At 44.7% G+C, this 24,411-nt stretch overlaps 1 protein-coding gene across 3 annotated transcripts in view; it reads right to left on the minus strand.

Annotated features, from left to right (window-relative positions):
• Window positions 1-22,571, minus strand: part of LOC118770114 (protein phosphatase 1 regulatory subunit 12A-like) — a 63,973-nt gene extending 41,402 nt beyond the window's left edge. For all 3 annotated transcript variants that reach the window (XM_036517557.1, XM_036517556.1, XM_036517555.1), the window contains exon 1: window positions 22,247-22,571. In XM_036517557.1, coding sequence (XP_036373450.1) covers window positions 22,247-22,483 — 237 coding nt within the window. In that variant the 5' untranslated portion in view covers window positions 22,484-22,571. The remainder of the gene's footprint in view (window positions 1-22,246) is intronic.
• Window positions 22,572-24,411: the final 1,840 nt, after the last annotated feature.

Here is a 24,411-nt window from a genome sequence, read left to right on the forward strand (position 1 = left end):
CCGTTCAAACCTGCCCACATCTGGTTACAATTTCAGTTCCCCAACCAAATGGATTACCAGCGCTGCCTAAATGTCAGTTGTGTTAAAGGGGAACCTCAATGCCTGAAACCGGCAGCTGCTGACTTTGCTTTCTGATCTTCCTTCACTACAGCGCGACTCGTCTGCTCCCTTCACTTCCACTGGGACTGGCATCGGGCCCCAACTCCTCGCATCCCTCCAAGAAGCCGCTGGTAAGGCATGCCGCAGTCCGCTGCATGGGATTCACTGTGGAAGCTTCTACTCTGGCTTAGTGTGGCATGTCCCAACGGCCGACAAGGAATTTATATATAGCAAGTGTGACTTTAATTAGCATGGTGCCCAGCGCTGAAGAAGCAAGGCTGGCTGGGGGCCAGGAGGGGGGGGGGGGGGGGGGCGGCGTACCGTGGGCTGCTGGACTGTGCTTTAGACCCACAGCCTCTGCTCCACTGTCTCATAAAGGCAGCACTACAGGCCCCATGGAAAGCAGAGGATTCTGGGAAATGTTCAGAGTGGGCAGCAGAGCCCTTCCCTATTTATGACACCAAAAAAAAAAATTCAGGAACATAAAAGATGCAAATCCATTGGGCCTGTGACAGTGTATAAAGACTGAGTGTACATATATATATATATATATGAGGACTCTGGCCTATGTGCAGAGGACACCAGCTCTGAGCATACTGCACTACAGTAACGGCCCTCTGCTGTAAAGAATTCCCTCTATGAAAAGAATAGCCCTTCAGTAAACATCGGGCTGTAGACAATTCACAGGACACTCGATGCTACTCTCTGCACTAAAATTAAAGCACCATAGCCTATATCAATGAGCCAATCACAAACATGTCAAATACTAACAGACTACTTTCTCAGAGACCTCCATCTGTTTAAGATGCACAGGAATGTTCTGTGCATGTAAAACATAAGATTTTTTTTAAATAATTGCTATTTGTGATTAAAACTACAGAGCTAGACATTTACCCTGTTTTCTTCTGGACTGTGGGGAGGGAGGGCAGCATTTCCCAATGACATATTCCTGTCCCCCATTATTAAGAACGGCAAAATATATTAATATGTTTATATTTGGTCCGTACGTTTTAGATTACCACTGTGGTCATAACTAATCAAGACTTATGACATCTTCAAGGTGCACGTGCTTGTGCCATGAATGGTTTAACCACTGTTCCATGTTCTAGTGAAAAATGCATGCAATGGAGAGGCCAAACAACCCGTTCACATAAACTCACAGACATCAAAGGGTTAGCACGTCCCATCACCCCTCCAAAATGAAACTGCACCTGCAAAAATCAGCTCGATTTTCATTTTCCAAACAGGGAGAGGAGGCACCTGTGCGGTATGGTGCTCCGCCTCCTAAAAACACCGGCAAAGTGTATGCCCAGCTCAGGAAGATTATTTCATTATAGCTGCATTCACAACTGTTACAACTGTTAGTAGTACAAAATAGAAGAATAAAGATGATTGCCTCAGTTGTACTTGTTTTATTACATAGAGTGAGTCTCTGTGGAAGTCAAACAATTGTTTGGTTATCCGACTGAAATACAAAAATATCCATACGATGAAAAACATAGTAAAAAAAAAAAAGAGTGTGAAAAATAGAAATTGATTCAAAACAGAATTTGCTCTTTTTACAACCACTAGTGACTTTTGCTGCGAGAGAGAATATGCAATTTAAGAGTTGAGTGTCCTGCTTGAAAATAGAGTGCGTCTCCCTGTGGAGAGCGCACTGAGTCAGGTGTAGTTTGCTTCTGGGAAACAAGCTGTGCTTGGGTGCCGCACACTTCACAAAGTCTATTCACTTTAAACACATCCACATGGGTCTGATTACCCCGGGCTATCTATAGATTAACTTAATAAAAGCCTCCCGGACCAGCAGGGATAAATATGGACAAGACTGGTGCGTAAACAATGCCGCGTCCATCACATGCAACGTTCTAATCCTAAAATAACACCGCCGAATTCATCTGAAGCCCGGGGCTAATGCACGGAGACGGGCGAAATCCGTTCTCATAGCAGAACCGAAAACTCAAACCATTACGTCCCGGTGGTTACTGTAGCAACACGGCCCAAAAGGGGACAAAAGTTCGCCCCCCGACGGCCCTTCTGTGAGGAATGTAAATAAATAGGAAAAGGCTTTATTTAAAAAGCAGCCGGGGTCTCTCAGATAGCCTCCGGCCCACACAGGACATGACGGCATGAGTAAACTGTGACTGGTATGGCTGGATCAGTAGCCGGGCTTCGGAGGATGACAAAACGTTGCAGAGGCCCACGAGCCTTAAGGAGTTAAAGTGGAGCAGTATGTAGTAATTCCACAGCAGGCTATAGCTGAAACACAGGTCTCTAAAGCTGGGGATACGCACATCCAATCGGTGCCCGAAAAAGTCTGTAGTCACCACGATGTGTCCCAAATGTAGTCTGTTGTCACCTGGTGTCGATGGCCAACGTTCCGGATTCAAAATGTACAGCTGATGTCAGGTATTGGCGAGAGCATGACCAGGCCAGCTATAACACTGAAGCAACTCAACCAACCATCGGATGTGTGTATCCTCAGCTTAAGGGCTGTATTGTTCCATTGGAAAGTGCTTCAGCTTAGTTTAAGCAGTGGGAGCAGAAGTTCTATCACAGCTGCATGACAGTTGGTTCTAAATAGATGTTTGAGACAAATTGACAGAAATATTTCAACACAGCCCCAGAAAGTCTGCAGTGCAATCCGTCAAACAGTATTTGTTGTGTTAAGACCTCCATCAACAGGTTTCACAATCTTTAAATCTGGAACCCTTCTCCCACTCTTCAACTCTGAAAATCTAAAATCTTGGCTACTCTTGCAGTACAGCTGAAAAAATGACCTGCGATAGAAATGTTTCGTTATCAAAAACTCAAAATCACACTTTAAGAAGCGTGGTGGTGATGTGGGGGTAGGGGTGAAAACTGCAGTGAAGTCAGCGCTATGGAGCCTGTTCAAATGGCACGATTTCAGCTGCGAGGATCCGTTTCAAGCCTGTTGAATATGCAGACGGGGAATAAAGCAGAGACAGCGGTCATACGGCCAGGAGACTCGGGACTGGTATTTATTCTGCAGATTGCATAAGGTACGTGCTGGGCCTGCCACAAACAGCCACGCCGCTGCGCTATCCTAGTTAGCAGCATCTCGGCACATTGAAGGCAAATGTGAAGTATGGTTAAAGTATGCATACCAACAGGGCCCAAACAGCAGCCATTTTACACACAGACACTTCTGTTATTAAGCCTGGATCCATGAACTAGACACTGCAATTCATACACAGTGTCACCAGTCCACTTGATGGAATGACTGTCTTTTTTCAACAAATGTTCGACTGAGAGGGACAGCCAACAACGGATGAAACAGCATTCAGGGTCCCGTCATCCATCAGAAACAACTTGGATGAGGACTCTTACTGGCAGTTACGTTTCCATTTCGTCACACATTTTGATCGTGAATTTTAAATCAGCTCTGTCAAAATGAGCGCCCACACTTCGGCAGGTTTTGTTTTTGTCCCAGACATGTTTATATTTCTATCTTTCTCATCCACACTGTATACCTCAGAAGCTGAGAGCATACAGCCACAGAATCACATGATCCAACTGCCTCTACACCAGGGGAGGGGAAACAAACAGAGCAGGTCCATTCAGTTCTAGTCCTGGACAGCCAAAGTCTTGCCGGCTTTCCAGTTCTCTTCAAACTGCTAATGCTGACAGAACTGGCAGGAAAAGCTTGACTGGTTCAAGAAAGAAAACGATTAGCAGGGCCAGGTGGTTGAGTGCCTGGCTGGAAGGAGAGCCTGCCGAAACTGCAGCCCGCCAGAACCAGGGTTAAGAGGCGCTGGAATACAGGAATCAACTGCCATGCCTGAGCAGAGGAATCGCATCACATAACAATTATAAAGACTTCAAACACAGATCTGCATAACATCAAACAGGTTCCCAAAACTCAACAGGCAGTTGAACAGGGCAGGCAGTTTATTAAATGCTTTAAACGGTACTGCGTCTTCACTCCAGCTGAGAAGTACAGGACGCGAGTTTGGTAAATGACCTCAGTGTGTGAATACCTCCCTAGGCCGGAGCAGCACCAATCACTATCTTTAGCTGCAGTTCACATCAATGGAGATGATCCTCATAAACTCTCCCCTCTCTGACCTCTTCCTCCAAGCCCCTGGAACGGCCAATAAAAACACCCGGCCGGCCATACCACGCAAACCCCCACAAAGAGCGATTTCATCGCTCGGATCCTGAGGACTTTATCCTACATTACCACATGTCAACAGCGGCACGTCCCCGTGCTTTAACCCCACCGCTGACACCAAAGCGCGTCCGAAATAAACACGCCTTTGTGGTCTGAGCGCGCGGGGCTGCCAGCGGGAGGCAGAGGAGGGTGACGAGGGGCAAAGCGCCCAGAGTTCCCGGCCCCGTCTTCAGCTGCCATGCATTCCTGCTCTGGCTCAGTCCCCGGCGACGAGCCCCTCACCATGACGACGGAGTCCGACGGGCCCTGCAAACCTACCACAGGCATGCCAAGCCAGCTCTGAGAGGACCTGTCCCTGTGTTCTGCGCCGGTTTGACTGCGCAGGTGTCACTGCCAAGGAAGGTTTCCGTATTTCTCCTTTGGATAAATCCTATGCCTTTACTTCAGTTCTTCCAAACCCTGTGTGCCTACAACGTGTATATACAAACAGCCTCTGAAAGAAATCTTTGCTTCACTGACAGCGATTAGTCCTTTTTTGACCAATCTGAATAAAGTGTTACATTTCCTCGATGGCTTTGTGCTACCCTCAACTTTTTCCAGTCACCTTTGATTTCATACTTTCATTGACAGAGTGGCAGTCCAGAGGAGTGACAACTGAATTATCAGTTAAACCAAAATCCATGAATTGGTGCAATAACTAAGCACCTGAAAATGTCATTCATTTTTAAATTTCATATTTTGACAATCACATGTGAGCCAAGCGTGGTATACTAAGCTAATTTTCCTTAATTTTCCTTTCCTTCCTCAGAATTTTTTTCTATGAGTAATAGAATGGTACTGACTCTCCCTTCTTCCCACTGAAAACTCCATCCCTCCACAGCCAAGCCTGAGGAATTCCAGTGATGTCAGGAAAGCTGCTTCTGAATATTCATTAGTAGAGAGACCTTCACAACTCTGGTTCCAATTCTCTTCATGACAGATACACACAGAATAATTATAACACCAAATCACCCAGAACAACAATACATTCCAGGCCTACATGCTCATATATATTCATGAGGAATGGCCAGCACCATAACTCTTTAAGCAGCGACCGGAACTTGGAGTGGGAACTCATCAGTGATTAATGGTCTCTGGCACCATCATGGAAGTGAGACAAACAATCCAATTACACTCGACAATGGTGGGCTGAAACCCACAACCTTCTAATCCACAGTCTGAGGAATTCAAGAGGAAAAAAAAAACACCCTAACCCCTAGCAACAAGGAGCGTTTGCCTTTAATTACATCAACTATGTAAAGACTAATCTCAAAACGGAGCATAGAAGCTAACAAAGAACACATAACCATGTGAAGGGGTGTCATGCAGCCAGTACGTAATTAACACCACTAAGTATGACACTAACACTACCACTACAACAATTTCACATCCAAGGAGAGGAAGGCATTGAGTCAGCACAATGTGGAGATATAAGGCCTACAACGGTTTAAATAGCAACTCTGCCTCCAGCTGCAGAGAGGTGAGGAAGGCAGCAATGGGGGGCCAGAAAATTTAACTGTGATTGGTAGAATCATTAAACTGCTCTCAGTGCTAATGGATGAAGTACTTTTTCCTAAACTGTTGACAGTGGCACGCTTGAAAGGGGAGTACAATGAAAGTGACTGGTTACACCAAAACAACTGCATGTAGAGGGCAATTTGCTTCTTTCCCTTTGTCCAGCTAAGAATTTTCCACAGGTTTTCCTTTTAAACAGAACTGCCGTAGGTGGCTTTTAGTGCTGGTTGTTCTCTTGTTTACCAGAGGAAGGGCGGTGCTCTAGAGAGGCATCCTGGATCAGACCCAGCAGTAAAAAGGATTATCAAATAAGATCTGGGCAGGAGTATCTTTATATTTTCTTGAAATAAGGGACAGCAATTAGTCTTTACTTAACCTTTGCATGGCCACACAAAACAGAAACACTTATATCATGGCATGCAGAGGATAGATAGGCTTAAAACTGAGACTTAAAAAAATGCCAATGCCCAGACGCACACAGGCCTAATCTATGAAGAAAATGCTTGAAGTCAAGGCTCTAAGATATGTGACACCGTAACGCGCATTTTTAATGACATCAGCCATCACTTATATTTAGATATGCATTATCTGCTCGTATGTTTTGATAGACATTTATTGGCATTGACCAAGATTTACTGGCATTCAGAAAATGAAACCAGTAATCTGATGTTAGAGAAAGAAGGTTTCAACCTTTGTACGGCTGTCAGATACACCACAACACAATTTATGAAGTCCCTGGCTTACAAAAAAAAGCAAGAAAAAAAACATGCAAAGGCTACCTGCTTTCAAAAGTCAGCAACTAATTCAGTTATGAAGCAGAGAATATACAGACAAGAGTGAGAACAGCAAGGACTCTTTTCTTTTGGGAATGGCGGAGTTTCACCCATATAAAACAAGGGGGCAACAGAAAACGACGACTTCTTTAGGCCAAAGCTAGCCGCTCTCCCTCCCCCGACCTCGCAATCCCGTGGTCGAGTCCTCGTCTAACATACCAGTGGAGAAATTCCCAGATAAGTAACACTCCGGGGCTCAAAGTTTCAAGGATCAGCTGGGAACGCCTCCACCGTGACATCACGCTCTGCGGAGTATGCAGGCACTTCCACAAAAGGAATTCCTTGTTACAGTCTGTGTGTGTGCGTCTCTCCCTCTGTATGTGTTTGTGTGTGTATATGAGCGCGCTCTCGCCTGCTTGGCCAGGCTAAAAAACACAGCTACTGTGCTACCGCAGGAGGCCAAGGAGAGGGTATCACCGGCACAGGGGCCAGCCAGCTGGGCTTCTCTAGCATGGCCAGGCTGGGTTCCTTAAAGAATCCCAGACGAAGAGAAAGCGCTGCTGCTGCTGACCATATATGGCCCTGGGATTCCCATGGAAAAAGCAGACACGGACTGGAGGAGGAGGGGTGGGGGGGGGGGGGGGAGTGAGAGAGAGAGAGAGCTCAGAGACCGTTACAGCACATTTCATTTTGGTTTATACTCGGCAGCCAAAACAATAGCGGCACTCCAGAGCCAAGTTTGTTTCCATGAGTCGTTACTGTCAGGAGTCCAGAGAGAGAAAGGGGTGGGGGTGGGGAGAGGATGGCAAAGGCGAGAGAGAGAGAGAGAGAGAGAGAGAGAGAGAGAGAGAGAGAGAGAGAGAGAGAGAGAGACACAGCCAGGTCAGACGGGTGCAGAAACAGGGATACAAACAGGGACCATTTACCATGTGCTAAACACACAAGCCAGAGTGACACTCGGGGTTGAGTCATTATAAACCTGCACCCACATCAAACGACCCTCCTCCGCTGCGCTTGTGTCATGTCATTTGCCACGCTGTGGACCCCAGAGGTTAAGCAGAGGCTACGCTTCCCGGCACTACGCTAATCTGCCCGCATTATCACCGAAAATATCGGCCCGAGCAGGATGATATTCCAGGCCTCGCTCGCATAAATCTCGATCACCTCCTGCTGCACCCTGCCTGTCGCCCGCGATCCGTTTTCTTTGATGCAGAAGATTGCCTGCCTTTAACTGCTTAATGCAAGCTCGCTCGACATAATCCACCGCGCTCCTGCCCTTGCCAAACTGCCGTCCTTGCGGCCGAGGCCAGGAGGAGATCAGAGGAGACAGATAGCCATCGGACGGAGCACAGCTTCCTGCTCAGCGCTCAGCCACCAAAGACGGAGGACGCGGCGCACAGGTTTCTCCCGGCAGAGTGCATTCTGCACATATCATTTTGGAGTTTGGGAGACAGCGTGTACTTTTAAGGAAGTACTAGCACATCAAACGGGGAGGGGGGGGTGGGGGGGGGGGATCCAGTGGACACACTGATGAAAGCTGGCCCTGGGAGGAGATGAAGAGCAGCTCCACTCGCAGAGCCTTCGCGAGGAAACGAGAAAAATAAACACGCGCTTCCTGTTCCTCTTTTGACTTTGAAAATCTTTCCTTCCCCCAATTCTCCTCCTAAAAGCAAAGTACGAGAGAGAGAGCATTGTTCAATGGATGACACCGAGAAACACCTCTAATTACCCAGCGACAGAAAGAGAAACGTCATCTTAAGCTGCTACAAAAGCCGTTATGGCGACGCCGCTGTTGTGATTTTGGAAGGACAAGAAATCTCCCTAAGCCCTTGAGAATGTAAACTACATTAGGTTGTCCCAGACTTGAGTCAACCTAGCTCTGTGAAACCTTCAGAAGCTGTCAATCAAATAAACCCCAGCAATCATTCAATACAGCAATCCATACAAATCCCACATAAAAAATAACTGGACACTCATTTAAACCCAACAAAGACTGTATCCTGCAGGTCTTCTGCCACTCACAGCAACAATATATAGTGGTATCAATGGCATTACGTGGCAGTTAAATCAAGCGTAGGCGGTTTGAATCGTGTCCAATGCCTGGGGACATTCAAATTCGTGAGCCAAGATCTCCAGTCCCAGGCATACCTTCATACCTTGTTTATACTCAGAGGTGTGTTGCATTAGTCTCTGAGCCCTAGGCACACTCCTTTACGATTGGCCCAGATGTGTCATGTGTGATGTCCGGGCCAATAGGAGGAGCATATTGTGTGGTAACAGAAAAGCAGTGGGTTCCATTCCACCTTTGTGGAAAAAAATGGCGCCTCACAACCTGTAATTAAGGGCTCTGGCGTTGCAGGACTCGCTGCGTTTTCATTACCGTCGTCACGCGGCTCGCGGCAGCGTCATTCAGTCAGGTGAGGGCTGGGTCAGGAATGCCTCACACCCTGCTGTTTGGACCCGGCTGGCAGGGTGAGGTGAGCCTGTGGCTTACTCACTTACGCACAATACACACCTATACTGGCAAAAATATATGACCACCTGTTATAACCTAATAGTATAACCTGATAGTTAATACCTTTGATTCAAAATCAAAATGCATAACATTAATTCTACAAGTGGTTCATGCAAGAGATTAGAGAACTCTAATATTCCCTAAAAATGGCCGGTTCGATTCCCCACTGGGGCACTGCTGTTGTACCCTTGAACAAGTTACTAAACCCACAACTGCCTTCCAGATATATAAATGGATAGCATGTGAAGAAAAATAAAATAAAACTAAGCAAGTCACTACGCAAGTCTCTCTGGATGCAAATGCCAATAATGTCAGGGGAAAAAAAATCATAAAAAAAATTTTTTTTTTTAAATTAACTTTATTAAACTTCAAAAGAAACATCATTTTAGAGGAAAATACAAGCATTAGGATTAATTTCACAACAACAAATTATGATGTCGCAATCAAAAATAATCTGGGGAATTTTTTTTCTGTAGCATAGTGGAATTTGGTTGCTGGCGAGTCCCCGCCTGTCGTGGCGTCTCTTCCCCGAGAGCGCTGGGACTCAGGGGGCGTTCCACTTGGCCGCGTCCTCCACTGTTTACAGAGCGCAGGTAATGATTTAGCTACAGGGTGGACCTGTTCTGGAGACATTGTTTCCTCACTCTGACATAAGCCCAAGACAAACAAGCCAGAGCTTCTAATTTTAGCACTACACTCTGCAGCCTCCTTAAGATATCAGTTGCTCTTTCAAAAGTTGAAGTTGATATGGGTTTCGGAGAGCCATGCAGTACTGAAACACGGTATGTCTGACACAGTGTGTGGGTTTGTCTTAAAGTTAGTGAAACGGTATTAAAGAGAGATCTGTTTATTTGATGAAGCCATGGCAGCAGCACCCAAACCCAAACTGAGTGAGTCCGCGAAAGCAGAGTCTGCAACGAACGACCAGAGGACGCCTCAATCTCCAAACTTGGACCAAAGACGTTGCCTTCAAAGCCATCTGGGGCTGTTGTCAGAAAAACGTGGAGTAATGACTAGCTCTAATATGCACCGTTTAACTTGTGTTCCACAAGAAAAATAAAGGCTAATGAATTTTTGAAGATGAACCCTTGGGGAAGCTTTTTTGTTGACATCTCAATTACACACCAAGCCACCGGCTCATAATGAGATGATTTACAAAGACTTGAGGTCAACAGTCACTCCACGAGTTTTTCTTCCTGTCCAATTGGGGAGTGGGCTGAAAAAGCATGAAAGGTTATAAGCAACGATGTGTTTATGACAGCCACAAAGTTCACATTGTGTCTGCACCAAAATCACGTAACGAAAGTGATTTCAGGCCGGGTCTGCGGGTCTGTTACATAACTTCTGACGGAGTTCCGCACTAGCAGGGGGAGAGACTGCCAAGCAACGCGGCCCAATTCAAGCCAAGCAGCAGGCAGCAAGCTGCGTGGGCAGAGAAGGGGGGCAGTGTGGAAGACATCAGCGATTATAATGAAGGCTCTCTTTTTTAAAAGCCAAAAGAATTTCCCCTTGGTGTGGATGCCCTTTGACCTTAGGGGCGTTCAGTCATTCCAACACAGAGGAGCAGCCCAGCACCAGGAGAGACAGCAGGGAGCCAGACAGCGTGAGTCTCCTGGAATGCCCTCATCAGAGGTTACCTCACATGGAGGTGTCAGCAGGTAACTGCTCCTCGAGTCGCTGAGAAGCAGGCCACAAACACCGGAGCACACACAATGACATCACCGACTGTGAGGCCAGACGACGGATTTATGGGCGTAGAAGCAGAACTGGTTCAAAAAAAAAAATCTGAATGAAAAACATTCAGTTTGACTTTTCATTACCCTCTCGTTCTTTTTTTTGCATCTGGGTATCCTTTCTTTTGAGTCCTTTCGTCACCAACGATCATCATCGATTTTGAGAACTGTCAACATTTCACGGAGAGAAATCGGCACGATTCGCACCGCAGTCACGGGGCTGCGCGCTCACTAAGCCTCAGAGCGATTATCTGCAGCGCACGTACGTGGTAAAAATTGATCTGATTTTAAATTTGTGAGGAATTCTGCTGACTAAGCAAGCCGCTCATCAACCGGTTCCAGCCTGTGGTGATGCTTGCCTGAACAGTCACGGCCATGCCTTCTCATGCTATCCCTTTCCGAATCAGTACACGCAACCTTACGCTGGAAGGTTAGAGGGAGTGGCGACTTCCTGTGTGCAACCCGATCGCTCTCTATTTTGAGGCCTCCTTACACTGTCAGGAAACAATCGAGAAATGTATTGCTGGCTATTAATTACAACTGCCTTTTTATCACTGTGAGCAGAGTGTCAGAGGCAGTACGCCCAGAGGGCTGCAGGGAGGACTTGTGTGAAAACACTGCTGTAAAACATACTTCTGCTCTGAGATTCACCATTTTGAATTAATGTCAGATCAGTAACGTGTCAGAACAGGAACATTTTTTTTTCCAATTTAGTCATTTACTCAAAAAAATAACAAACAACCAATAATTCAATTTACAACTCACTTTTTATCTGGTTATGAATGGTTAAGTCATATTTAAATAAAGTACTTCTTAAAAATATAAACAGGTCTGTAAAATAAAGCATGAGGCACAGCTTAAGAGGCATCGTAAGTAAGAGTAAATGAACTCCACAAGAGTAGCTGTCAGCCAGCAGGGAGACAAAAGGACAAAAAGACGGTCAGGACGTGATAGCTGGTAAGAAGCAGCTGTGCATTTTTATACTGCTCTGAAATGCTGTTAGAAGATGGTCTGAATATGGTATGGGATGCCCTAACTCATGGAGAAATGAAATTCAGCTTAGAGCTTACTTATTTACCTGTAAAAAAAAAAACACAATGCATTGTGGAGCTAATTGATGAATTATTCTAAATGAGTACACTGATCTTCTACAGCAAACCACCAGTGATGCCCGAGCTGAAATGAGCTCAACCACCAATCCGTGGGGAAGGTAGTCTGCAGGCTTTCGGTGTAGGTGGATACTAAATCACCTGATTCAATCAGTGCACTGACAGAGCCGATTGAGCCTTGCTGCCGAGTTCTGAGAGCGTTAGTTATTTTAAGAACTGAAAAGCCTGCTGGACTATGGCTCTCCAGGACCCGGGCTCAGGAACAGTGTCACCAGCTGCGGCCTAGTTACGGCACATGACTCGGAGGGGATTTCAGCAGAGATACCGTTCCCTTAATGGCCCAAGTGCTTTAAAACAAAAATCAGGAGAAGCACCCGTGAGAAATACCTTTGCAAAACAAAATTAAGCCACCTCGTTTAGCGCAAAGACATTGAGCAAGGGCCTGCTGACAATGTGTCGTAATCAGCTGATGACCTTCCATATGCATCTGAGCACAGCTACACATGATTTCCTGTCACTAATAACAGGCTTCCTGGAAATACTTGACAGACATCTAACAATGTAAAAATCTGCCACTTAAGAGGTAAATTACAACAGCTTGATCAAGTTCTTTCTAATATTAGACGCGTCACTCATCAGTCGTACCACTACTCTGTAATTGTGAAGTGAATCACAGACAGAAACAGTCAACGCCAGGCTGGGTGACCTTTTCCGTACAAGATGAAATACTGAATGTGAATGCTGTTGCCTTCATAAGCAGTGCGGAGTCTACCGAATCTCTGTATTGCTCACCAGCGCTAAAAATTCCATGAATTTTCATCTGTCCAATGACCTTTCTGCAAAGTGTTCATCATGACGCTTATAGACAGACTCAAACAAAATGTGAATACCTGATCATATCCCACACATATCTCACATGAGTAGATGAGGCGGACCAAAATTTGGGAATTATGCATGCTGATGGAAACACTTTTGGATAGGTTGATTTATGTTTGACCCTCTCGCTCATTACAGTGATATGAACGCAATATGTTGTGTTAAAAATATGATCACGAAAAAGAACTGAATGCAAGGTGATTATAAATGGCTAAACTGTGGAGCCTCAAATTTGACTATTTCTTAGATTATTCACTTATCAAGTAGCAAAAAAGAAACTCTCGATTAAAACAAACTGTAATGTGGTAGAACTTAAATTTGTGGATGCTAATCCACAGCCTTATGTTCTGTCATTGGGCTAAGACTGAGCAAAACTAATTCAGGGAAGGAACCCTGTCATCACTAATGTGACAGCCCCCCATCTGATCACAAGTACACCGTTTGGCTGACCTCATGGCCAGGAAGAAATAAATGCTCCGCAATCATAGTGTTAAAGCCAAACCATCTCAGTGAGTCCAAACTGATGCTCAGGTGGACCGCAATGTCCAGATGAACAATGTAACTGGAACAGGGCCCATCTACGAGCCACGGTTCCCAGAGCCATTTGATTATTCGTCAATTTAACAAGCCATCTAGATTTGATCTATGACTATGAGAACAGAAAAATTCATGGGAAGTGTTTGACTGCATATACGAAGAATCTGTCACATCTGCTCAAGCCACTGACATGGTGAGGACATGATATGATCAACTTAATGCTTTCCCTGCAGTTCACTCGACTTTTTTATCCAAACTTAATTTCAAGCTGTAGTTCGATATAGGCTGCATGTTAACTGATATGTAACTAAAACTACTGATTATTTTTTTTAAGAACAGCCCAAGTTACGCTCCAAGACCTTGATGTAAAAAGGTGTATGCTATGAAGCAACAAAGCATTGGAGAACCAACTGGAGAGCATTAGAGAAAGAGAACCCTCCTCTTGAACAACATTCTTTTCACGACTTCAAAAGGTGGTCTGGATTTGCCTCTGTGAGTGACCTGCAGAGCGAGACATGTCAAGTGCCATCCGTGTCCTCTGACGCACGTCTAAAATTTTCCCCGCTCGTCTCCGAGAGGGGTGCCAGAGATCCTTACTTTAAACTCACACGTTGCTTTTGGTCTGAATCTGGCGACCTGCATCGACCGAGCCATCCCAGTTTTTCTCCTGAGGAAAACAGGTTTACGGTTTTAGAACACCAAATATCCATCAGGCATGTGACAGTAGCAGCAGCAGCACCTTTTGTAACTTTCTGTCTCAGCGTTCAGTAGCACCAGTGTAAGCATGATTAGGCCAGGCTTCACTCTCTCCGAGTGGAAAAAAATAGGCCATATTCAGTAGAAGCCCTTATCCCGGGCAACTTGCAAAGCTATTTTTTTTCCTGTCTACTTTCCACTTATATGGAAGGCTACTTTACTGAAGCTATTCAGGTTAAGCACTTTGCTAACTGGGACAGCAGCCATTCTAAATTGAACTCCCAGGCCTATCCAAACTGTACTTCACGTAGGTGTCCCAAGTTTACGCTCTTCAACCCCTGTACTCAGTATACACATTTATATTAAACACTGAACCAGCATACTGTCTTGAGTATAATCTATTCAATGACAGGACTTCTAGTTTACAATTGATCATAAAGAGATGAGACTGAACGACACTAGCAGAGTGAGCAGGAACCCAGCTTCCCTTAGGGAAACAGATCCAGTTACTTGTATTCCTTAGGTCCTGGATGTAACAGGATTCCATTACTGCCTCCAGCACTGCTCCCCACCAATCAGCTAAACACCCGCAGTTGCTCTCATTGGTCAGCTCAGCCATTTCTGGTCTAACTTAGAGGCCTAAAGACAATGTTGGTTGAAAGACAAAAGCTGAGATAATTCTGTAATCAGCCAAACTACACTTAAGAGCATTGCCAAAGAGCAAGTAAGAATGACCTGAGCAAGTCCGCTCAATTTTAAGATTACATGTAAGTCCAGACTCTAAATGAAATTACACTGACAAAGCAACGGAGGTAATTAAACAAGTTACGGCACTTCCTGCTCGCTGACGCACAAAAATATGGCGACAGACCTCAAATGTAAGCACCTTGTGATGGCCTTCAAACATCTGCAGCAGATTCACAGATCTCTCAATGATCTGGATGGCTCACGTCGTGCTCTGTGCTTTGCTCAGCCCATCTGGAGAACACTTCTCGCGCAGGGGCATCGGTTTATGGCAAGTGCTGTGCAGATTCACTGATCACTGTACTGTGCGGGTGCATTAATCTAATCAACTGTGTCCATCCAGATGATATAAACATCAGATCTGCGCAGCACCTACTTTGAACTGATGCCCATAAACAGACACCACATGAGGATCAGTAGACCTGCACTGATACAGCACAGACTTCATCTCTGGGTAACACAAAGCATCTGGGGATGCACTTTGGTTATTGGAACTGCAGTTTTGACGTGACACATGAAAAGTAGGCATAGAAACACTGACTACATTAATATTGAGGAACAATGCTTTGGAATTGTTCCCCCTTAACAGAAATACTTCCTTATCATAAAGATAAGGTGGCAAGGTAGAGTAAAACTGATGCGCACTTCAACCAGAAGACAAGTCACGGAGGAGACAGACGGCAAAATCCGAGCAAGGAGGGTATGCCCTCCATCACCATTCTTTGACTGGTTGTTGTACGAGGAATATTGGACTCCAACGGTGAGCCACAATGTCACCGAAACCACCTTTACTGTGCTACTCATTCAGAGCTTCCTTTAGGCCTGCATAATGCACATACCACATGCACGTACCATTTTTAATTGCTAACATCTTCAGCAATCTCATGATTGTATTTATTGTTAAACCACCTTGAACAATTCAATCAGCAAACAGGCCAATTTAGGGCTGCTGCGATTAGTCGACGTAATCTGATGTCAACGCATTTTCAGCAATATTTTAAACCAACGCATCGTTTTTTTAATTTTATTTTTATGAACTTATCTTTATTTTTATCATGTTGGAGTTGCCAGTTTAAACCTACAGTTTCGCACTTTAATATGCAAACCTTTGTTTACATTTTGCTTTGTGCTGCATTACACAATGACATACAGTTTGCTGTTGTCAAAATGAAATGAACTGAATGAAATGGTCCATTTGATTTTTTGGAGGAAAATTAATCGTTCTGACTAATCGACTAATCGGCAAAATAGTTGATAGATCAATCAATAGAAAAATAGTTGTTAGTGGCAGCCCTAGGCCAATTCATGTTGTTTTTAAAGATCATGGTTTGCCAGATGATTACTGCAAAACCTCTCTAGCAAATGATATGATTATGATTAATCAACATTTTACACAAGTAAAATCTAATGTGTGAGTTTTTCACAAAGCTTTTATTGGGAATTCCACAGCAATTCCAAGCAGCTCATCGACAAAAAAACATTTTTTACCCTGAAAACCTTCCATCTATTTCCGGGAGAAACTATGAGGAAAACGAACCTTTTTCCAGTCGGTTTAGCAAGAACTTTCCCATCATAACTTATCCATGAAAAATACTCAGAGGGCTCAAAACGTAAACTTCCCAGACAATATAGTTTGCAGAGTAGCCCAATGCTAACTACAAATTGTGATTTCTGTAAATCTTTAGAGTTTTTTTAAACCATATTACTCCACACGAAGTGGGGGGGGTAGCTGTCAACGCGGTTCCCCAAGCGATGACCAGCACTTCATTTATGGGGCCACATCAAAGTCAGCGAGAGGTTCTGTCGTTTCCTGTCATGGTTCATTTCTGATATCCCCACCTCCAGCAGACCGGTGCCTGGAGAGAGTGAATCACAGGCGGACGCTACCTCTGGTGCCTAGCCAGGGCTTCAGTTCAAAGCCACCCGGAATGTTGAGTGGCTCGCGTAATACCAAACTTAGAGCCACCTCCTGGGACAGAGGCTACAGGGACACCTCTGGGAGGGACGCTATTTATAGAACCCGCTCTGACCAGCGCGGTGGACAGAATCGCACTCCTCTCCCCGAAAGGGGCCACTGCTCCTTCGTGTGAATGTGACCGACACAAGGAGACAGACTTGTCAGGAGGACAGAGGACTAATGACGGGGAAAGAACTGCAAGAGAGCAAAAGGGTTAGCGCCACATGTTAAACAATCCCATAATTCTCTGCAGCAGGTACATTAACCGCAGGTCAGTTCTTACATCTTTAAATCAGCGTGAGGCTTGCTGGTGACCTCTGCGGCACCTTTAACTTCAAACCACACTGTACATCTCACACTCAGGCTGTGTATTCTCCTTCCCACATCATTATAATGTTGGGGCAGACGTATGGGTATTAACTAGGCAGATATACTGCAATTTCATTCAGCCTCTTTCAAACAATGAATCAAATCATTACAACACTGTATAATCCACACAGGCTGACAAGACTGGCAAAATCATGCAGCTCCTCATGAACACCCAGGAAGATAAGACTAAGATGGCACAGTGCTTTAAGTTACAATGCATTTACCAACGTGGTAGTGGTAGGTGTACTTATTAGAGACCAAGTACAGACATCATACAAGACAAATGTAAGCAATACAAAATGCTTATTGAGCACATCAAACAAGACAACAGCTGCATTTCAACAACATTTATTATTAATCCAGTTCAGTGACAGCACAAGTCAATAACAGTGAACAGTCTGTGTTCACAAACCAATACTCACTCTGTGTCACTTGGAACACAAAAAAAACCAACCCATATTTTACTTCAGTATCTCTATTACAGTTAAATACTACCAGTCAACAGCATCCTTTTGACTGAATGAGAAAGGCCTCAACTGGGAAACCAAGAACCCGCCAATCAGGTACACAATGTGCACCTGTGAGGCAAAGGGGAGGCAGGGGACTGACCTGTCGGGGGGGGGGCGGGGGGGTGGGTAATCAGAGTAGCGGGATGGTGACAGTGTGAGGTATCATGTTCACCACTGGCCCCTGATATGAAGCAGAAGCTCCACAGTGACTGCACACAGTATCTTCCCTCTCTTTCCTGTCCCGACTTTCATTTTCAGGTCGCTGACTGTTTAAGCAATTCAGGCATGCCACCAATTTCAAAACTAACGCAAGAGGTTTCAAGCACTCTCCAAACTTGGCAGATGCAGTTGAGGTGCACAGAATAGGCATTTATGGAGCACTGATTCACTTGTCCTTGTTTGCGAACAACTTTTAGTGTGAGATGGGTAACGTGACCACACCATGTTTTGGTTTAAATGTTTTTTTTCAAATGACAACATGGACAATATCATAGAAACTACATGCTTTTACTTTTCATACTTATCATAACAGAATGTGGTCCTCAGTCAGTCCACAGCACATTGCTAATGTTAGTTTGTGCTATCTTTTGTTGATATTTTACTAAAAATACCCATATACATTTTGTACACTTCAAACATGCTAAAATGGATAACATCTGTCACCTGTAGCTAATGGAAACCGCTGGCACCACATGATCTTGAAGCCTATTTGGGGCGGGGCCAGTCTTGTAGAAACACTAGCATTCTGGGGTGACACAGGTCAGTAGAACAGAAAAGATCAGGTAGAACTAAATGTGACACTAGTTCCAGCTCTACAGCAAAAAGGGGACATGGCGATTGCTCTTATTTCTGTTTATTATACATATTTTGAATGTACATGTAATGGATCTAGAAATAACAGTCTCATTGTGACCCTTTATTTTTAAGGTATAAATGCAGGATGCTGCAGTAACACATATGCTGACAGACTGAAAGAGCAGGTCAGAAATGGTTGTAAACAGTCACTATAAGCTTAGAGGCCCACTTCATATCCACAAAAAGAGGAAAGAGAATCGCGAATGCCAAACACAACGCAGTCCTCAGTTAGTCTACAGCACATTGCTAATGTTAGTTTGCTTTAAAATCTTATAATAGACCGCTAATCCCATCTTTGCAGAGTTACTGTCTATCACAGCACTTCCAAATGGCTGAGCCACCGAAATCCTTGAGGAACAGAGATTCCCCAAAGATGATCCGTCGGACCTGCTGGCAGTATAATCAAATGTCTTGCAGCGAGCAAGCACCAGCTATGGTGTCACCTCACGGAGCTCTCGAGGAGACACCTGGTCTGATCAAACGGTCAACAGGCCCCGACCTCTCCACGATCCCCAGATTAGCACATTACGCACAAATCTCCTTAGTGCCTTTTGCTCCTGTGTAAGACCCCCCCCCCCCCCACCGAGAGGCCGTACTGCTGCACCACACGAAAGCACAACTGTACAGACTCACTCACACAAGCTCATACGCATACATGCACGCCACTCAGGAAACAGGGTGCAACTCAAGGCCTGTAGTCTCCTACTGCAGGCATACTGGTCCACTTGAAAGGCAGACCGATTCCAACTGACCCCCATTCAGAAAACAGCCTTTCCAGGTCATGTATTCACCTACCAATGAATGAGCGAGAGTGACCCAGGTAAGATTAGAAGGCACCCTTCAACAGCAAGGTACTGCCAAAGAGTCTTGAATCTGCCTGGAGGAATAAACTCTGGTGCAGCAACAACCCTGGAACCTAAATGCAGACTTCACACTGCATTAATATTTTATCTCAGTTCGACTGTTCACTAAGATAAACACAGACAGAACACGTTCTACGTTCAGTCTTCGTGAACACAGACCGTTCACTGAGATAAAGCTCTTTGAAAAACAGGGTGATAGAAGGGTTTGCTTGCATAGGGATCTAACTAATGAGTATGAGGATGAGGCTGCTAGAGCTTTTAAGTTTCAGAAACGTTTAAGCCATGCACAAGTTCTTCCAAGACCATATTACTATGGGTTCGTAAAAACTGGAGAACTACTGTGGCAAATGTAGCACAAAACAGCACATAGCCAGGCCCTTTAAGGACTGCGTTTCGAACAAGGCAATACATTTTAAGGAACAAAGCCTATTCTGTTTTCGAAGGCCTATATGTGAATATCCAATTCTAGCTGTCGCTGGTAGAGGTCAGCCTGAACTCACATGCACCAACACTATTGATTTCTTCAATTAAATTTATCTGAGACGGCACTGCAAATGTCCAACCAATGACAGTCACAATTAAATCCTTCCACTGCACAACAACCTCTCCTAACAACCAGTCTTTCCTGCATTTCCAAGAGGCTCTGAGTTTTTCAAAATACTCTCAGATATGCAGGGTAGTCCGAACACACCAGTACATACATAAATTTCAATGATAAACTACAGCCGAGAAAGTGTTGCAAGGCGTCTGGTGATACTCTAAAACCCAGGACCTCCAGTCATGCCGAGTGTCCTATTTGCATCTTTATTTATAACCACTTACACCCAGTTTGAGCCCTAGACCAAGTGTCATTGAAAAAAGCATTCAACCTTCTAAAGGTTACGCATTCAAACCCAAAACCCAAGTTTCACACTGTTAACAGCAAAAAGCATTGTCAATGAAACATCCTGTATGAGTTGTGGACCTAAAATCATGAAGGGGGATTCAGCACCACGGTGGGTTCTAAAATCCGTTACATAGTTCCCAGGGAAACGTTATTTCAACGCTACTGTATACTTGTATATGGATGGGCTGACAATAAAATCTCTCTTGACTCTTGACTAACCTAATATAAACTGGTCCTATTGCGTAGAAGCGTTTTCACGCAAATAAAAAAAAATCCTTGTCTTCCTCAGAATGGTTCTGTTAGATTAACGAGACCTGTTTATTTGACGGATAAAACTGATTCTGTCGGATGGTTGGAGTCTATCTTGGAAAGACTCAACTCCGTTTCCCGGAATCCGTCTTACACCGAGTACTTGCCCCACGGGTGCAAGCAAAGGCACCTCAAGACGAAACGTAAAATCCACCTTCTGAAAACACAGAAGTGTGCAATGCCACCATTTTCCTAGACAGCAATGATCGACGCCGGTTTAGTCAGAATACCAGTCAGAAACAGCCAACTCAGAAATACACCCGAAGCCTCAACGCCGAGTCCAGGCACATTAGGTTTATATTATTACCCCCTTCAGGAACAAGTTTCATACTGCGCCAACACACGCAGCAAGAGGTTATCAACACGTACCGGCCACAAAGCCAACACGGATTCTTCGACAGGCAAGAAAGTGTTAATCTAGTATGACCAAATTTACGGTATCAGAAAGAAATCCCGACAGGACTTCACTTCAAGCAATCACCTACAGTGAAAAGCATGTCAGTGCATATCGGTTTGAAATACAGTCGGCTGCATTTTTTTTTTACTAACACGAACACTGAAATCCAAGATCAGGTGTTCCACACAAAGCGCAAACTGCAAATGTTCAACTGAACGTGGAGACAAATACAGATTTCCGTTTTGCCTAGCGCAATCTGTGGCGGCAGCTAGCTAGGCAGATGTCATTCCAACCGTGCAAAAGTTAGCCACCAAACGTTAACTATCTAGTTCAGGTGTCGAAAGTGTTGCTGGCAATGTTCGCTAGAAATTAGTGCAGAAAGGCATTGTATGCGTTTAGGTTTTGTGTAACTACTCTTGAGAATCTGCTGAACGCTAGCTAACAGTTAGCTAGCCAGCAAATTATGTACGGTATAATCCGCGATTGTTCTGATGGAATCCAGCCGTTCTGCCGTTTCTAAGTAGACTGCGGCATAACTGGAAAGCTGCTAAAAACACTTCCGACAGCACCACACCTCTCCCCTACAAGAACTAATAAAAGCCTAAACGTCACATAATATCTTTGTACATAAATGAGGATGATAAACCTAAAGTTATAAAGGTGGCTAGCCAGCTAACTTTAGCTGGAGCTTTCCCCCTTTGAATTGACCGACCTGCTAGCTATCACTTTATGCTTTTTCCACCATTTGTGCCCTGACTTGCCTTCCGGACGTCCGTCCTGTTTTACGCGTTTAATTACGATCACGATCGTTTGACATGACAAAATTAGGAACCCGATACGCTTACGGAATCCCAGTACCTATCTAAACACCATCGGCCTCGATTGTCACGGCTACATTTCCGCGGAACAAAAGCACACAGATAACTAGCTACAGCTAACAGATCAGACCATTCCGGCACCACCACCACCCAATCCGCCGCCTTCCCAGATTTGACACAGCTAACGTTAGGTTAGGCTAGCAACCCATTTGCAGTCGTCTAACAAAGATTTAATCTCAACAAGCCTCCTTCTCGGACGGACACGATCAACACCGATGATCGAGGAAAAAGGGAGAAATATGCCGACAAACGGGATTTCGTTGGCATTTAGCCCCTGTATTGAATTCGAACACAACACACAAACCCACGGTCGGCCCTGCCTGTTCTTGACGCTGCCGCCCGCGCTGTGTAAACACACCTTTGCGACTATCCTTTCCCACCCGCGTCTTCGTTTTACTTTGTGACTTACTAAAAGTTCAGGCACACACAGAAGTAAGAAACGAGCTCCAACAGACCTGATGCAGGGCTGTAAGACCGTCCACATTCGCGTAGTTGATGTCAGCGCCCCGGTCCAGCATCCTGAGTACCTCTTCGGTGTCGCCGCTCGAGCAGGCGGCCAGAAAGACGGCGCCATCGTCGAACTTCACCTTCGTCTTCTTCTTCTTCAGTATGGGGGGCTCCAGGTCCGTCTCCGAGCCCAGCCACCGCTTCAGCTGCTCGTTCCTCTTCTGCTTGGCGTCCGCCATCTTCATCCCCTCTCCTTGCCTCGGCTTCTTGTCGCTCTCCGAGGGAATGATATACTTTATACTGCCACTATCCCACAGCACACTGGGGCGTGGGAAGAGCAGGGAGGAGGAGGAGGAGGGGGGAGCGTCTGGGTATGTAATCTCGCGAGAAGGTGACGATAAACTTGTAGGTTCTGCAGAATAACGTCATCGGCAACAGATAAACCAAAAAAAAAAAAAACACTGCCAACGACAGACTGCGCGGACTCGCTTACCATTAATCACCGAAAGCACTCTTTCCGTAATACCACTGTTCCTGTCGTATTTTCATATGGCATTTTGAACGCATAAAGTTGGTTACATTTCAATGTCAGGTACATCAAAACAGTTGAAATACATCTGCACATATGGCATAAGAAAGTCATTTAATTTAATTTCAAGTAAGTTAAAAGTATTATTTTATTTTCAATTGTTGTTATATGTACCTGTCACTAGTTTGTGACAACTGAACATCACTAAACATTTTCATAATATTTGTCCCTTATCATTGTGTAACAAGGAATGCTGCAGGCAGGGGCAATCCAATAGTTATTGACGTATCTGATGGCACTCAAAAAGACTGAAAGAGCGTCCATTCAATTGGTGATGGACATTGGGCATCAGAGTGATTTTATTTTGCTGGTGGAGACAAGAGGCACAGCAATCAAGGGTACCTGGAGTTCACTGGATAGTAGTGTTGGAGCAGGCAACAGGATGTGGCATCTATAGTTGACATATTCTGGTCCATATTCAGGAACTCTTATGTCTTGGTCTATTCAAATCAGTTGTTGGGTACGGTCAACAATGGTCTCCAATGTTTAAATAATGCTGAAACTGAAGGTGAGTTAAAGGCTGACATCATGGAGGATGTTAGCTGAATTTAAAAAAAGGCATCTAACAGTAGGATCAGTTGTGCACCCATTACACTGTGCGTTGGGCTCTCATTTGTGAACTGATGGGAACATTTGCAAACACACCTCACTTGTTTGGGGGAGCCTACCCCCCATCATCCCCATCCCTGGCTCCCTGTAAACTGTTGGCACTACTGCTCTGAGAACATAGCTGATTCGGTTTGCCTGTGATCACTTCTCCCCAAGCTTCATTGTGATATGTTTTGTGGGTTGCTGTCCCAGAAAACAGAACTGGACGCTTTGAAAGGGGTAATATGAGCCAGCAGCTGTTTATATGTTAGGCACACTGGAAAACAAGAAGTGAAATCAATATTGCAGAACTACTGCGTCAGCAGAGCTACGCAGAGAACGTGGAAACTGAAAGGTTGGCCCTCTACCCTGACAAAACAATGAGCTACTTAGCTGATTGCATAATCAGGTATGTCCTCCATAATCAGGAATGTCCTCGCAAGAAGAGCTGTTCTCAGATGTTCTCAGGTGTCCTTTATCCTTCAGTATGATTTTATCAATTGAAAGGAGTAAGACTGCAGCTGAGAGAACATTTTTGACCTACTTGGGTTGACTTTTAGTGCTGAATCAGGTTCCAGGACACATTACAGGTGATTTAGTGAATAATTTTAAGTTGCCATTTTAAGTGAAGTTCGTTACAATCAAATCATTTACGACTCAGGATTAAGTTGACATCTGAATGCCTTCTTGCATGAGTCATAACTAACACACATGCAAGGCTGGTTTCAGTGATTGTTCTACCAGACAATGTCTGTGTCAAATGTAGTTATCAATGAATGTCAATATTACTTTTGAGTTTGTATGTTGTGTCATGATAAGTTGTCTGAATTAGAAATGTTTTTCACCAAAAATATATGTGACCCACTAAACAAGCTGATTTGATTGGTAGAAGTAGGTTTGTTGCGATCCAGATCAGAAGTTTGCATTGTCTCACTCAAAGACTTTAGAATTCCACGGGAGTCCTATATACCAGAGAGAAAACCTCACTGATTAATC

Source organism: Megalops cyprinoides, chromosome 23 (assembly GCF_013368585.1).
Source record: "Megalops cyprinoides isolate fMegCyp1 chromosome 23, fMegCyp1.pri, whole genome shotgun sequence".
In the NCBI taxonomy this organism is placed as follows: domain Eukaryota; kingdom Metazoa; phylum Chordata; class Actinopteri; order Elopiformes; family Megalopidae; genus Megalops; species Megalops cyprinoides.